Raw genomic sequence first — 17,580 nt, 5'->3', positions numbered from 1 at the left:
ACCAGCGCCAGAGCGAAAACCATTGGGGAGAGGGGGCACCCCTGTCTCGTACCCCTCTGCAATGTAAAGGGGCAAGAGATTGCCCCATTGACCCACACCCTCGCCATTGGGGCCTGATATAGGAGCCTAATCCATGCACAGAAAGAGATTCCAAACCCCATCCTGGCCAGGACAGCAAAGAGGTATGCCCATTCAATACTGTCAAATGCCCTGCGGGCATCCAGAGACATCAGGACTGTGTCTTCATGGTCTGACGTTTCTGTTATATGTAGGACTTCGTACAGCCTCCTCAGATTAAGCCTTGTACCTCTATGCGGCATGAAACCAGTTTGGTCTGGGTGGACCAGGGACCCTTCTAAGTCTGTTGGCCAGAATCTTTGTGAGCACTTTGGCCTCTACATTTAAGAGAGAGATGGGTCGGTATGAGCAGCAGGACTCAGGATTCTTACCCGGTTTCAGTATCATCACTATTGTGGCCATGCGTTGATCCTCCGGGAGTGTCCCCTCCCTCCTGCCCCAGTGCCAGTCAACCTGAGTACCACCTGGGGAGTGGTCCGATATGCCCAGTGGGACATGGTCTGCCCCATGGAACTGCATCACCTGTGTAGATTGGGCAAAGATGTAGTCAAGCGGGGAGTGTTGTGCACATGTGAGAAATATGTGTATTGTTTGTTCATTGGATGATGCTCCCGCCACATGTCAACTGTTCCTATTGCATCTGCAAACGATCTTAGCAGGCCCCTGTTGGTCCCTCCACTGCTGCCAGACAGCCTGTCCCATTGCGGGTCCATTGTATCATTCATGTCCCCTCCTATCACTAGTGTTCCTATCAGGAATGCCAGTAACACATCAGCCAGCTCCATAAAGGTTTCTGCATGCAGTTTTGGGGGTACATATACAGAGCACAGATAGATCGTCGCCCTCCAAATGTTCCTGTTTGTGCTACAAACCTCCCCAGCGGGTCCGTCCAGGTCTCTGCTGGGGTGTAGGGGCCATTGACATTACCAGAATCCCCACCCTTCTTGAACTGGCAGTGAAGCCAGAATGTGCCTGTAAGGAGTAATCCATCCTGTCAAGTGCTGTGTACCTGTTACCCTTTAGGTGGGTCTCCTGAAGAAGGACAAAGTCAGGCAAATTCCTGCGAATGTGTTGTAGGACTATTGTGCGCTTAATCTTATTCCCCAGGCCGTTTACATTCCAAGCCATTATCTTTAGCTCTGCGCTTTCTGGAAAGATTCGCTTAGTTATCGTCAATGTAGTGTTGGTTCACCACCATTGAAATCCCATCTCATGTGCTGATGCAAGACTTCAGTACCCTCAAGTACATGCATCGTGAGCTTATAAACATCTTCTCATCTCTTATAAACAGCCCTCCTTCCCTTGCCACCCCCACCCTGTTACCCTGCACAGTAAGCATTATGCTTACGTCCCAGGTCCCTTTCCAGGGTCATCAACTCGTTATGTAGTACATTACAGACGCCCCATGTGGCTGCCTTGTGGTGACCCCGTACTAACACTTTGTGAGCGTTCCATTCGGTTGACCTTGTTGGGATATTGCCTTTGTTATGCTGGACATAGTGTAAAATACATGTTGAGAGATCTTTGCAGAATGGGATATCAAGCAGGGCATCGGGCTGTAGGTGCCACATATGAATATTTGGGCACAGTCTGCCCCATTGAAGCATTACCTGTAATGGGCAATCATCTGACAGCATACAGGCCAAGTATTCATATCTAGCAACCTGTGGTCTCAGCCCTTCTGTACATATTATTAATTCCAGTCATGTGTTGATATCATGGATGGAGTAAAACAAGTACTCTCGATCATTCAGATGGCCTATACACCATATATCGTGTAGCTGTCTGTGTTGCAACCAAGTCCTAAAGTAGAGTGTCATCCTGAGACTGGTTGGGTTGTGCAGAGAGGGCAAGGAATGGTCCAGATCCACATCAGGCACACAATTGAAGTAACCCCTCTGCTCCTCCCCAAAAGCCTGGTGCCTGAGGATCCCTGAAGAGGGACGGATCTAGAGTGTCTAAGAATTGAGGTTGGTTGGAGTTAGGAACATAGAGTCCCACTAATGACAATGAAGTCCCATCTAAGTGTCCTTCTGTGATTACGTACCTGCCCCCAGTGTCAGCTTTGTGCCTATCTACTATGTAAGGTCCCCAGGAGCTATCAATATTAGCACCCCTCGGGCATATGCTGATGAGGTGTACTGTATACTTGACCTCACCCTTTCGTACATACTTTATGAAGTTCCGTGGCTCTGAGATGCATTTCCTGTAGGAAGGCGATGCGAGTGTGGCGGCATTTAAGATAAGCGTGCATGCAGTACTGTTCAACAACAGTAGCCATACCACGCACATTCCACATGATCACATTATACACCGGGGTCTGCCTGTCCATGAGGGTAGCCATGTTTTATGTCGCTGTAGGTTTTGCAGGTGGTACACCCGTGTCTAAACATGACAAGTGCACCTGGGTTGCACACCCAGCAGCAGTTCACCATAGTGTGTCCCTCAATGTGTAGGTGCAGCAAAAGTGTTTAGCTATGGGTAGAGGTTTCCTAACAAATAAAAAATAACATAGGCAATAATGCAACAGGCAACTATCTCCCCACCCCAATCAAGTGACTGATAAATCCCAGGCCAGGTGCTTAGTACAACAAACAAATAGGAAAAGTTACAGTGCATTAGGCAAAACAAGGGACCGTTGGAATCTCTAGGGAGCATAGAGCATGGAGGGCAGTGGTAAAACAAATCTGTGCCATGGGCCCGATAAAGATGGCTGTCCATCCAGCTATCTCAGTTCAGTGGCTTACCTCAGCAACAAACAGCTGCAGCCCTGGATCGAGACTGCCAGTGTCCAACCACCCAGCTTGGGCAGGTAACTGCCACAAGTCATCTGCAGATCATGAAGAGATTGCGGGGCCCTGACAGGATGTGGTCGGTGAGGACCCAGAGCCCCTCAGAGTCTAGAGTCCGAGGGCTGGTTGTCTTGCAGTAGAAGAAAGGAGTTTGAGCTGAGTTGCAAAGCTTCCAGCCTCCACGAAGAGATCTGTGCTGGGGCCTTCCACCTGATCAGGGAACCCACGCAGGTGGAGGTTGTTGCTCCGGGATTGCTCTTCAGCATCTTCCGCCCTGCGATGTAGGGAGGCCATTTTGGCACTCATGTGCTTCATCTGTATCTGTAGTTCCTGCACTGTAGGCCCGTAAGATGGCTAGAGAAGACTCTGCCTCATCCACTTGGTCCGTCAGTTTGCGGCGGTCAGCACGGAGCAGGTTGACATTTGAAGAGATAGCATCAATGCAAGTCTCTAATGATGTTTTAGTGTCCAGTATGGCTTGTAGTACATTTTCAAACTGGATGAAATATGCATGTAGGGTGGCGTCCAAGTGGTTTAAGACCTCCGTTATGCGATCCTCTGGGGCAGTGGTTCCTGACAGCACATGCAGTTCTTGCAATGGGGGCTTACTTGACTTGGGATTCACCACCATGATTGAGTATGGTAGAGTCTCTGGTGTGAACAGGGAGAATTATAAATAATGCCTTCAGGGAGTACAGTCGGGGGCAACCCAGTGGTTCCAGTGGAGGTCTGCATCCCTCCATGTCCACTCAGTCCCCACTCCAGGTTGTCAGTATATCAGGGAAAGAAGCACTGTGTCACTCCCAGTTTGCTGGATATCCAAGGAAAGCAGAAGAGTGAACAGACCAGGCCGACACAGAACGTGAAAACTGCACCTCCAAACTTCGGGCCAGATGTAGCAAGCTGTTTGCATGTCGCAAACTGCGAAAAACGCAGTTTGCGCCAGGCAAACGGCCTCCCGCGATGCTTATTCCCAAATTGCGAGTCGGTACCGACTCACAATTTGGAAATGCGACTCGCAAATAGGAAGGGGTGTTCCCTTCCTATTTGCGACTCGCATCGCAATTCAGACTTGCTTTGTGACCGCAAATGTGGTCGCCAAGCAACTCGCAGCTACCACCAGTGTCACACTGGTGGTAACTCATTCACAAAGGGGAAGGGGTCCCCATGGGACCCCTTCCCCTTTGTGAATGTCTGCAAAAATAATTTTTCAGAGCAGACAGTGGTCCTATGGACCTCTGCCTACTCTGAAAAAACAAAAACAAATGGTTTCGTTCTTTTTTTCATTTTGCAACTCGTTTTCCTTTAAGGAAAACGGGCTCCAAAATGAAAAAAAAAAACTGCTTTATTTAAAAAGCAGTCACAGACATCGAGGTCTGCTGACTACAGCAGGCCACCATCCCTGTTAGTGCAGGGACTCGCTATGGGGTCGCAAAAAGCGACCCACCTCATTAATATTAATGAGGTGGGTCTTTGCGACCCCATAGCGAGTCGCAAAAGGTGTCTGAGACACCATTCTGCATATGCTTTTGCGAGTCTGAAATTGCGAGTCGCACCGACTCGCAATTTCAGACTCGCAAAAGCTTATCTTGCTACATCTGGCCCTTAGTCACAGGACGGAAACGGCATGGATCGCGCCCCCCTCTTTCAGTGCCGCTCCTCATGTGGGTCACAGTGAGGTGGAGGACCGTAAGCGATGTGGCTGGATCCGTCTGAGAGGTCCCAACATGCTCAATTATGTTTGTGTGCCTTGTAGTGGAAACGCGTCCTCCCGGCAGAGCTGAATTAGCTGAGTGCAGCTGAAGGCGCAAAGATGCTCCGCACCAGCAATGCGGACAGATTAATAATTGTGGAGCTCAGGGGGTAGTTCTCCTCCCAGCCCCTTTCCTAAATTGTCATATGGAGCAGTGCACAACCCTTCCAAGGGTGTGTCAGAGTGCAGCAAGTAGCAGGGAATCTGGGTGCCGCTTATGCACACCAGGCTGGCAGCTCACGCCACTTCCTCTGCTCGAGCTGCAGCAGAAGTACATGAGGCTGTCTTTGCTTAAATCATGCAGGAGTGCAGGGAGCGTGAAGCAGCACGTTTCTCACGTGGATGGTGGGAGGCTCTCAGGGGAGTAGTGCAGTAGTGGGGGCGGGCAGTGCAAATTAGTCTGCTTTACCCTCTTGGAAGGAACTGAGGACTTCGTCCTTGGTCCAGTAGGACCACTGCAGTGTCCCAAATGCAGCTTCAGGTAGTCCAGGGCGCTTAGCTTACAACGCTGGCCTTTCAGTCACGAAGGACGCTGGTGGGTGTCCGTATTCCACAGCCCAGACCACCCACTAGGTATGCCATCCCGGTTGCACCTTCAGTTGGCCAGTGTTGCAGCGTGATGGCTCAGCGATTCAGGAACATGTGGCAGCCTGGCATGCGGGAGAGGACCTTGGCAGCCGGTGTAGGTGCAATATGGCTGGATGGGTGCGAGAACCAAAGAATTTTGATTGGGCCGGCAGCGGAGCTCTTAGTTAAGCGTCAGATGCGGCTGCCATCTTGGCCACACACCCCAACAAACCTGTTGTAGTATGATGGTATTAGCAGCTCAAGTGAGAGTGGTTTTGAATCTTTAATTTTAACAAATGCCTGGGTTTTTTTTCTTTTACATTTTTTCAGTGATTACCTAGGTACATAGATTGTATCAAAATTAATTTAGAATTTGTGTTTTTTATCGTCTATTAATAGTAGCTAGTTCAGACGTCTATTTTGTTAATGATACTGAGGAGTGTTCACATTAATTGCTATTAAATGCACGTGTTGCAATTGTAGACTAGAAGTACCCACTTAAGGAGAATATAGGTTTGTAATTCTCTTCCTGCAGGGCCCGGGACGCCATACAGCGTCACACAATGTCCCTGACCTGTTTCCTCAACTCTTCCCATCCTACAGTGAATGGTCCATGCCAAAACACAAGGCTAATGAGATGCCTCACTGGGATGAGAATCCTAGGGTTGGGAGGAGCCTGAGTAGTGTACGTGATTCTGTGTCTATGAATTTGTATGTGTAATGGGGATTTCTTGGTGGCATTGACAGATAAAGTGGAATGCAAGTGCACCCCATCTTGGACTGACCTAAATGAAAACTTGTATATTGTAGCATTAACTGTCATGTGCTAAAGGGTGTACCTTGTAGTACTGGCCGACATATTGAGTATAGCAATGGTGTGTCAGTGCATTGACTGGAATATATGGGATAACCAGGGACAGCGTTATTTGGATTGATAGCTACGGCGCATCATATCATTTTTACTAGCTTATGTGGGATGGAGTCCACACCTGGACATTGAGTAGCATCTGTGAAAAAGCAGTGGCACATGTTGGCTTTCACTCATATCTGACAAGAACCTAGACGCAGTTCCATTGACAAGCGTACGGGCTGGGGTACAAGGTACCTTTGAAAGCTGTCATTTGGTAGAAGTTATCAAGACCTAGAATGGTAATGCCTTCTAGGTGAGGGGCTACACAAACATATGATGGCAATTAGTTGCATGCATTGGGAACACAATAGCAAACCCGATATGCTGTCTCAGGGTGTTAAGCACTGTATTGGCATGTAGTGTGGATTGCAAGTCACAAGTTTGAATCTGTTTATACTTTCATTCATTAGGGTTGAATAATGGAGTATGATGAATTAGGGTAATGGCATCTGGTATTTGCAGCATTTAGAATATCGGATGTTAGGTGCTATTTGTAAAGTTATTTATTCACACACATCTCAAAATGTAAAGAATGTTATCTTAACAAAATGAGTGCATTTATTGAAAAGGACAACGTAGTATGTCTAATTGAAGTTAATGTGGTTATGAAATATTTCAAGTTGGTGGTGGACTGGTAATACGTAATGATTGGGGTGGTGTTATTTCTTTGATCACTTAAGGCACTTTTTGCTGCCACGTCTATTATTTCTGAACTTTCCTGATAGCATTGCGCGATCTAGATAGGTAGTTTTCATAGTACCCTATTACTCTCTAGCTGAAGTCTGAGACTCTAAGATGGGGATTAATGCTCTTTAGCTCTCCTGCATAAACATATACCATGTCTGCTGTACAAAGCATTTTATTATTGCATCTATGAAACTATTAATTTCCCTCATCCTTTCCCTTCTGATGATGTTCTTGTCCATACTATATGACGGGTAGTTTACTTGGAAGGGAAAATGTGTGAAAGTGTTAAATGGGTGGTCGAAGTAAATAATTAGATAAAATGTGCTTTACATGCTTTAAGAAATTGTAGGGGTTTTGTGTAAAAATGGCAAATTTGCAGCCAGTTTAATTGGGATATTGTGCAGTAAAATGCACCATGCAATTCTGTTTTGTTGTGGGAGATCTTATTACATCCTGGGCTTGTTCTCCATGTCAATGCCTAGATTTCTAGGCACTTTCTTAGAGGCTATTACTATATTACTATAATGTGTTGTGAAATGTATCTTTTACTCCTTTTTTCTCTCAAAATATTCTCTGTGAGACAAATAGATTTTCCATCAAGAGACATGGTTTTTTTTGCCCACTGTGTATAATTTGATGAGGGTGTTGAACAACCTTCTTGTTGAACAGTTTACAGTACCTCCCTCTATATTTATAGATGGGCTGTAGATTATTGAAGGTCACTCAAAAATTGATTGCAAACCAGCAAAATATTGTAAATTACAGAAAGGTGGGGGAAGTCGCCCAAGGATTCATCTTTATGTGGAAATAAGAGAGATGTTATTTCAGAAGGCATGTATAATCAGAAGTTTAAAGTAGATCTGCCTACTACTGCTTCTGGGTATTTGATGACATTTCACAAAGAGAGGGCAGTGTTTGTTAGACTTTACACACTCTAATTGTGGAGTTTAAGGGGGTTGCCAGACTCCGTTCAGGGGAGCCATAAGGCAGATAGGGGCTATTGGGCCCTAACAGTGGTGGTTGAAGTTCTTTGCCACTGGTGTCTATCTTGCTATGGCTCTGCAAATTGTGCCAAGTTTAGCCCTTTCTGAACTTGACTCTCTGAGGACGTTCAGTCACATACTTCCAAGGGAGGTGGTGTGTAAGACAAGAGCTCAGAACTCATCAGTCAACCAGTAGGCACCAACTGACTGCCCAGCCCTGTGCTTGTCCTTTTTTTTTTTAAAGCAAGAACTTTAATCACACAACAAAACTAAATAATATACTTTTCCATTTATGGTAAGTAAATTAAGAGGCCTATTCCTGAATGGATTCTACAGAAGATTCTACACCATCCCTTTCCAGTATCCTCTCCCCACCCGGGTTAGTATCTAAAGTCTCCCATATCTGGTGGCAGAGACGTGTATTAGGCACAGGCACATATTTTCACTGTTACCCGCATGGGGCTTAGACACCAACTCGGTCACTTGATCTTGTCCTTTGTTTATTTTAGGCAGAAAATCTCAAGTCTCCACGGCTGACTTTGATGGAGCACATCAGTCCTTTTGCTACAGTGACGCCTCACGATGCCTGACCATCTATTCTCACAGATCGAATGGTGAGCTGGCACTACCTTTGCCTTCTGTCTTTGTAGTAGCCTTTCTTTGGTGGCAGCATCATTGGGTGAAGGCAGCACAGCTGCTCCAAAACCCCTGTATGGATCCTCCAGCAGTTGTGCCCTCTCACACTGACCAGGCTTACAGCACTGATGTGGGGTTTTTAGCGTCCAAGTCAATTACATTCACAGCAATGAGATGCAGTTGCTGCCTCCTGGGCCTATCAGATGCACATTGGAAAGGTGCAGTTGTGGCCTCCCAGGCCAATCAGCCTCACAGCGGCAAGATGCCAGCTTGATCTTCTAGCATCAGTGGCTCAGACACTAATCTCAGGCTGACAGACACGTTTGATGTGGTGGAGTCTTTGGAGCAGTTCTCAGTTATGTACCAGACAGTGGTACTGTGGGACCCACTCTCGATATGGCTTATTCTTGGCCTTTGCTCTGATAGAGTCTGCTTTCTCTAGGACCACGCTGGACGTCTCCTTCTAGACAGTCTCTACTGCATGATCAGGCATGCTCCTTCCCTGTCTTAGCCAGGAGGCAGGCTTCTAGACACCAGGCAGACCCTGGCCTCTCCAGCAAAAAATGAAGGCTTTTAGAGCTGTTCCTCTCCTCAGGGAAACTGACTGCCAAGACAGACAACAACCCTGGTTATACAGCAGCTTTTCAGATAGGTTGTGGATCACTGCCTTATTTGATCAAGAAGAACTTGAGACAGGACTCAAGCTGTTCCCAGACACAACCTGTATGTTAAGCGATGCATCGCACAGAGCACAGCACCCACCACATGGGCACAGGGAAGTGTGAGTTCTTTCCACTTGGCTGCCTACAGCCTTTTAAAAGCAGTAATCTGGTGCTACAAAAGAACAAGCCTGTCCTAGAAAGTTCCTCATCTTGAAAGGAGAACTGAAGTATTACCTTCAGCCCCTACCACGTTCCTCTGCCCACTATGACAGAATACCTGGTGAATCCCCAGCACTGCAACCCCGGTCACAGGACAGGTACTGGACCTGGCATTGTCAGACCTGATCCTTTGTGCACATGCTAGATTAGAGCATGCACAACTTCAGGGCCAAGATAAAGGTCAGGCTAGCAGAGAAACACTCAGCCAGGGACTTGGATCAGGGGACTATACCCCTGCACCACGCCAGGGGCATTCCCATTCCAACAAGGGGCAACACAAGAGCCCTTGGCTTTGAGAATCCTGCGTGGAATCAGACTATTTTACAGTGTGAGCTAGATGCTTTGAGTATTTGCACCAACTTTCCAAACTCTGTTTCCACTTTTTATGTTTCGGATATCTTTATTGTATACCGTTGTATAACATACCTCAGGCCTGATTGGCAACCTAATGTTGAAGAGCAGTCACAGAGTTGCTACGTGCTACGGATTGGTCATCATTCCTCACACCTTCAGTTCGAGAACAAAGTATGCCAAGAATAGAAGGAGGACCCATTCGCTTCCATCTCCCATTATCCACTTATCCCCTGTAGTGTGTGGGAGATGGGGTTAATGAACACAGTTCATCTATGAAATAAAATTGTTGTCGGAATCCTCTCCTTCAGTCAGCTGCTGCCACCTGAATGGTACCATTATCTATATTCTCTTTCAAAGCTAACAGTTCAGCAGCCATTCAGTTGCTTAGGTCATTTGTGCATCTTGGATATCAAGAATCCATCAGGAACACTTGGGCCATTTGTATGTCTTCAGCCAGCACCCTCTCCAAACCTACTAATATAATCTTCTTCCAAAGCTTTCTCTTGGAATCCTCAAGGTGTGCATGTTTTCTCCCCAAGCCATTTTACTTACTTTCTGCCTTTCTTTTCCCTTTTATCGAGTGGTAACATCTTTGTACTATAACTCACTTCCCCATATGGTTTTATGTATTCTGCTTTGTTGCTTCCACCGGAAAGGTGTGAGATCAACGCTTGTCCTATGCAGCTCTACTGGCGTTGAATGTGTTCCATGCAAGAAGTTAAACTGGAGCCACTTTAGTCACACGTTTTTGCAAACTTGGTTTCCAGCTACATACATCTTACCCCATAGGCTTAGTTCTTCACCTCATTCCAGAGCAGATGCAGTGGTTTCAACCCATCCCAGCAGTTTGAAGAGGGGGTGCCAGGACCAGAGCTAGGGTTCTCATAGATAAAAGAAAAGATATAATCCTGTGAATCTGGGAAGGATTTTGTAATTGGGGGTTATTGGGACGGCAGCCTCATTTGTGTCTGAAACCAAAAAAGAAGTAGCAAGGAAACAAGAGGGCACGCAGAAGGGATGGCGCTCTTAAAAGACAGTGGGCATCCGAGGTAAAAACGAGCAGAATATACACTGAACAAAAATCTATTTATATTTGACTTTTTAATGCAATATGAAACTGCAGAGGAGATGAGGATTACGAAACAGACCACTAAGGAGAACTTAAAATATCTCAGGCTTTCATTTTGAACATCAAAGCCTAAATGGATGTCATCTGGTGTGCTCTATTTAAAGAAAGAGCGAGAGATAAAAACAGAAACACTCATCTCTAGAAGGTTGGTAATATTGTTAATTTCTTTATTGAAATTGCCAATTTTCTTTGTTTTTTTTTAGGCGAAAGCCAAGTCCGCATTCAGCAAAGGATGAATGTTTTCCAAAGTAAGGTTATTCAGGTTATTGCTTCTTCAGGTTTAAACTAATTATGAGGATGACCTTATATTAATTGGTGTTGGCTTTTTCCAAGAGGTCATTGATGGAGACATCAAGTGCAATCTGTTAACTTTGAGATCTTTAATAGCTCTGTCATTACTAGTAAAGAAATCCCAAACACACCCTACTGTGCAGGAGGGTCATCAACTGTATCCTGATTCAGTTAGTGGATAGTGCCACCATTTGGGACCCTTCCGCCTGCCCTTTTTCTGCCATTAAATCAGGTCACTCATGTTTAAACTCCGTCAATTCAAATGAATTTGGATATTTAGCAGTTGTGTTTTTTTTTTTTTAACCTATCGTCCCCTGTTTGTTATAAGAGGTTTGCATATCACCGATTTACATAAGAGAAAGTGTTGGCTATTGTCTGTTTTCAGAGTGCTGCATCCACCATATAGAAAAGGGCAGCGTGAATCTATTTAATTTTTACTTTCTCCTGAGAGATGATGGTGACTCCCTATTTGAAACCCTCCACCGAGTTCTGGCACAGACTAGGACAGTTGGGTGGGAAGAACAGCGAGATGTCTTGGACCAAACAGCCGTAGAAGGATGTTTTCTATGTTCATTTGTGAAATTGATTTTTGTTTTCTTTCAACTCCAAGCTGGCCATGACTTTGTTCTTGTCGTTTTCTTTCTTGTGTCATAATTGCAACTATTCTAACTTCAGGCATACACAGTTTGTGCGCTAGAGCTTGATAAATTGTGGCAATGGTTAAAGTTTGAGTTTCCGAAAAACACGTTTCCACCTTATTTTTTAATTAAAAGTTTCAATCTGAGTGCATTTCAAATTAAACTTTTCCAGCTATATTCCGTATGCCGACATTGCCATATTCTTTGCCTGTGTGCTCAGGTATTGTAATTGGTTGAACACTGACTACATTGATTTTACAGGCTGACGGTTTCATCCTGGTAAATAAAGCTGGCTCAGACCTTTCAAAGTTTGTCGTCACTAAATTGATGCTCCATACATAAACCATTATAATTGAATTGGGAAATGGCAATTTATGGTAAAGTTCCCAATTACTGTATGTTGTAAGGTTATGGTGGAAGTGGTGTCTTTCTACAGACAACACTGAGGACGGGCGTGATGTGGGGTTGTGGTGGGAAGAGTCATCAGTGCTCGAGGCACATTCATGCAGTAAGTTTTTTTTTTTTTTTCTGACCCATTGCAACAGTTGAATGGAATAAGGAGCATTGGGTCAGATTTAGAAGCTCGTTAGTGATCACAAATCCTGCTATTTGCCCAATCACAAGGGTTGTGAATGCCAAATGGCTTTTTTGAAATGTACTAAACCTATTTTGATATTCTTTAACCGGTTACAGAATCATAAACTGGTTTTAGAATATATATACCAGTATTTTGCGACTAGTGGTATGCCATTAGCATAAGGGTATGGGGTACTTGACACCCCTTTCTTTTTGTGAATGTAAAATGAAGTTTGGGAGAAGGCAGTGATCACAAACGTACTTTTTTAAAAAAAAATTATTATGCATTTTTTTTAAAGCAGCCCCGTGTCCTTTAAGGAAAACGAGATGCATTTAACAAATAAATACATACATAAAAAGAGATCTGTTCTGCCTACCCCAGCAGGTAACCATCCCTGCCATTGGCTATCAAGTGTAGTTAGTGTCGATGTGTGAACTATCTCATGAATATTGATGAGGGTTCCGACCCACTACTGTTTGGAATTTGGTGAAAAGTCTTCTTGGTACATATGTCAGCCCCCGACATCTGGCCCGTTGATCTGTCCAAAGACCGAGCAAATCCCTTGCGGAGATTTGATCGCCTTTGTACAGCAGGTGGCGCCTTGGTAACTGAGTCACAACTTGACAAATTGATAATCCCACAAGGAGCTGCAGCACGCTGGCATGTTGGATACCTGCGGGAACGGAACCTATCAGTGCGTCTGTGCTCTCGGAGGAATTTGGCTCGGCTGAGGGATTTTTAAAAGCGGTTGGTGCCGTTCAGTGCTGCTCTGATCCATGCATGGGATCAAGTTTCTGACAAGCTGCTGTTTTTTTTCCAGCAAAATAAGTGCACATAGAGCGACCTAAATACTTGCATCCGTTCTGTTCTTAACAACATCAAACCATTTAAGCTGCATATTTACTGATTTATAATTGTTTCTTGTCAGCTGCACAGTGAGTGTTCTAAAAAGCAGGTGTATGGGCTTTTCAGGAGTCTGTGATGATTTCAGCTGGGCTCACCAATGTTGCTTATATTGTTTCCCATTCTCAGATCTCCAGATCTGTGTTTGGAATTTTGGTGTGCACATTTGTTTAATATTTCTTTGCATTTGTGCATTGCTCTTCCCCAAACCACTTCATATAGTTTATAAACAAGGGTATTTTGTTGCTATTAGCAATTTAGCATTTTCATATAGCGCACTGGCATGGGTAGGTATTTCATGCTGCTAATAGTAATGTTTAAAAAAAAAAATGACATTAGTGGCCTGATAAAGCAAATAAAATAAATAAGACATGTAATTTGATTTAGGATGGACAAGGGGAAAAATCTGGAGAGGCCATTGCAGTGAGATGATTTTGTTCACCCTGCAGGTCTGTACAGGATAGTGAGCACAGTTCTCGAGGAGGACTAGTCGAGAAAGAATTGGCAGATAAGGACAATCAGCTGATGTAGATACTGTGCATCATTACCGTGATGCAAGTAGAATATGTGACGCCAGATATGTAGAGCAGTTCAGTGTAGAGATAGTAGCTGGGAAAGAAGCATAAGGGGAGCAAGACCCGTTGAAGGACCATGTATGCGACTGAAGAGATATCTGGAGACTCATGATGATGGGAAGCAACTGTGTAAGGAGGAATGTTGGAGGAGATTGGGGGTTTGGAAGAAGCAGAGCACAGAGATTGAAACTCTCAAACAAGATAAAGGGAGTAAAGAAGTGAAACTTCAGTGGTGAAAGAACATTATTGTATGTAAACTGGGCATGGGTCTCATGTTGCAAGTTCAGGGTAGAAAGAGTAGGGAGTCAAAAGCTATCAAAAATAGAGAAGCTGCTCTTGCCTTGCAAAAATCATTCTAATTCCCAAAAAATTTTAGGCTGGACTGATGATGGCATTCAGTCTACAATTAAAAGAAGTGTTTGAAAAGCATTTGCGTTTACACCACGCCAGTGGTAGGGATGTGCACTATGTATGTTGATGATGTAATATAACCAATGTTTTTCAGCTGCAAAGGGGCTCTCATCCTCTGTTCCAGTTCTTGAAAGAAGGCATGGCCTCCCACTCAGATCAGGAAGGGAAAGAAGACACCGCATAACTAGGGGATAAGCTTCTGCCCCTCTTTCCAGCAGGTCCAGTTTGTAGGCCTACCGTTAAGAAAAACCTTATAATTTTACTAAAGTTATTCATATATCATATACTTCTAGGGGCTTTGAGCCATCCATTATATCCATTAGTTTGTTTTTGTGCTATTTCTGCTTTTTTCTGACTATTCGAGCTGGCACAGGGCTGTGGATCTGCCCACTTGAGCCATTGGCTAGCTAACTTCATTGTGAGTGACGGCATTCTGTTTGTTCAGAAGAGCACCTCCACACACAAAGTGGTTCTCTTCAGTTCCAGGCAATGTTTTTTATGAAACAGAAAAAAAGTTTGTTTTTAGTCCATGTTTTCTTTTTTAGTACTGGAGAGGACTTGACAGCTCAGGCAACAATGCTTAAAAAAAAAGCATGACAAAAGAAAACAAGCGTAGACAAAGCCAAAACATTTGCAGCCAGAGCAGACCTTTTGGCATTGACAGTGACCATTTTCTTGCTAAGATAACTGCCTGAAATAGGGCTAGTGTTTTTTTTTACTACTTCCTATTTTTTTTATTTTTACTGTATGCATATTTTTGCTGGTTGATGTTACCCTCCTCCCAAAACACTCCATTCACATTTTCAAGTTATTTCAAGCCAACCCATAAAACTGGTCATATTTGTTAAACAAATATCATGAGTTTTTGAATGTTCTCTCTGGCTTTTATCCTGCAAGTAAAAGTGACAGGCTGCTTCGTGGGCTGTAATTCCTTGTACTATTGAAAAGGCTTGTCCAAATTTATGTTTTTAAATTGCACAGTGAATCCCGTCCTGAGTGCAGCCTGATACATTTAGAAGCATTGTAAAGACTAGAAGGGGTACTGCCAAAGTCTACTATATTCCATCCTTCAAAGCAGTGGAAGTCTTATCTATTGATTAAAATAATCTGTTCCGCTTCATTCAGGCTTCTAGCCCTATGTTGGACTAGGAGTGTGCAGATAGCTTTCAGAGGTAAATCGAGGTTTCTTAATTTATCAAATGTTTCATTTTGGCTTTCTCGATTGTACCTGCAGCAATATCTCATGCACGTGGGTAATTACCTTAAGTCATAATCTCCGTCTTGAATTTGTGCCTCATCAGTAAAGTAATAATTGTGGTATGTAAGGGATTGCCATAAGCGAAGAATCTGATGAAAATAACAGCCACTATTTTCTTATCCGTCAAGCACCTTAATTTGGATGACTTCTTTAGTGTTTGAAAGACTTTACTATACTTCACTGTGATGTAGCTTTGAAGTTGAAACATTGATGGTGATCTAGAGTTGGGCTATTGGATCCTTGGTTTGTAACAAACATTTCTTAATTCTTTCCTATTTCTCATATTAGGCAGTGACTGTGTCCCAGGCAGGGGGGCAACTCTGGGTGTTTGGAGGAGAGTTTGCATCTCCAGATGGTGAGCAGTTTTACCACTACAAAGATCTCTGGGTTCTTCACTTAGCGACCAAGACGTGGGAGCAAATCAAGTAAGGTGGTCTGAAGTAACTAATAGAAGGGTTTGTGATTTGTGGGAATTTCGATTTGCCTCATCTTTGCATAACTTGCATTCTTACAATTTGCCCACACCTACTTGCTGCAGATATCTTTCTTTGGAACAAACACTTCCTTTCTCTGTGCAAGACTGCCTGTTAGCAACTATGAAATAAAAAATAAGTGAAAGATTTTCTTATTTCACAAACATTGTAGTATAAGGCATTTGAGAACGCAGTGATATCTTTCAAGAGTTAGGTATTTGCTGGAGTGGCCTCAGCACCACCAAGGTTCAACAGCAAAGATCAACTGTTGAGCTAATATTGTTCAACCAAACATGCCTTAATCCTAAACCAGCATGAATGCTGTACAACCTAGTAATAAAATACACAAAAACCCAACGTGTATGTTTAGGACAAAGGGCATGCCAGCTGTTTGTAAGGACTCAATTACAAGCTTGCTAGTGGGACTGGTGACATTTATCATAGCAATTAAATACTGAGACCCTTAGTTTCAGATTTTAATGAGTGCAATAAATAGCACCTATTACAAGATTTCTTCATTGCAGTGGAAAATAACAAGCAGAATTTTGTGCCTTCAACACAAACTCAAATTTCTGTGTATTTAGCTGGCCTTTTCATCTAGTAAATACTGAAAGGTTTAACTTGCTGAAATTTCGCTGGTCAAAACTACTTAGGGTGCGAAAACTCTGACCCACTTGTAAATTCGACACCTGTACAAACTGGAGTTTGCCCAGGTGTAGCAATTTACCACAGCGCTCATAATTGTAGACTTAAAGTTGCAATTTCACAATAGATGATGGAAAGACTACCACACATTTCAGTGCTTCTGATTGTCCTAAAATATGCACAGTCAAATCTCCTGCCCCCCATACATCCCATTCTCATTTTGTCTGCCAAGCTGCATTGTCTGAATGTCCATGTGTTTTCTCCATTGTGGATGTTGGTGGTTGTTGCTCCAACTTGTAAGTACATCAGATTTGAATCAGACTATTATTGCATTACCACAGTCGGTAAATTTGTTCAGCATACAAATATTCAAGATTGTTTGCAATAATGCACATTGTATATGTTCACCAAAACCACCTCCAGGAACCTTGAGCCTCTAACCATATGCAGCTCTGTGTTCTGAGATTATGATTGATCACAGTTGAAGTCTGGACGTTTAGGGTCCTGTGTCCTCCAGCACTGATCACACATCTTTGTTAAGGCAGAGCTCTGTTGACTGTGTTAGAGTGGGATGCATCTTTAATAGCAGCCATACTAGCTTTTGATACTAATCTTCTAACCTAACAGCTGCCTGAAGACCTGTGGCTAAAGAGCTTGTTTAGTTCTTTGCCTTCTTTATTTTACATATTAATGCTAATTTCTCATTAAGGCATCTTTGTTGGGAAGAGACCTCCTTTTGTCGTAAAATGTGCTGTGTGTTACAGGATTGTGGTTCAGTGATGCTCTACCAGTTTATTATATTGTCAGGAATCTCCCATCTAGTAGGACAGGAAGAGTGGAAGCTGTAATATTAAATCTAGTGTAGACCCCCTGCTTTGTCTTTTGTTGAGGCCAAGAGTCATCTGTTTCATCTTCAATATATTAATTTTACTGTTAAGTTTCATGCTTTGTATAGACCTTCCACAGTAGTGCCTTTCTTCTGAGCTTAATGAACTTGTGACCTCTGTTTTCGCCTTTTTAATCATTTCCTTTTTTCAAA

General features: G+C 43.7%; 1 protein-coding gene across 3 annotated transcripts in view; it reads left to right on the top strand.

The window, feature by feature from the left end:
* KLHDC4 (kelch domain containing 4) overlaps positions 1-17,580 on the top strand; it is a 312,074-nt gene that overhangs the window by 53,190 nt on the left and 241,304 nt on the right. For all 3 annotated transcript variants that reach the window (XM_069216836.1, XM_069216835.1, XM_069216837.1), the window contains exon 5: positions 15,712-15,848. In XM_069216836.1, coding sequence (XP_069072937.1) covers positions 15,712-15,848 — 137 coding nt within the window. The remainder of the gene's footprint in view (positions 1-15,711; positions 15,849-17,580) is intronic.

The sequence above is a fragment of the Pleurodeles waltl genome, chromosome 12 (genome assembly GCF_031143425.1).
Source record: "Pleurodeles waltl isolate 20211129_DDA chromosome 12, aPleWal1.hap1.20221129, whole genome shotgun sequence".
NCBI classification, from domain to species: domain Eukaryota; kingdom Metazoa; phylum Chordata; class Amphibia; order Caudata; family Salamandridae; genus Pleurodeles; species Pleurodeles waltl.
Note: the sequence above shows the minus strand (reverse complement) of the source record. Positions and strands in the feature narration are given on the sequence as shown.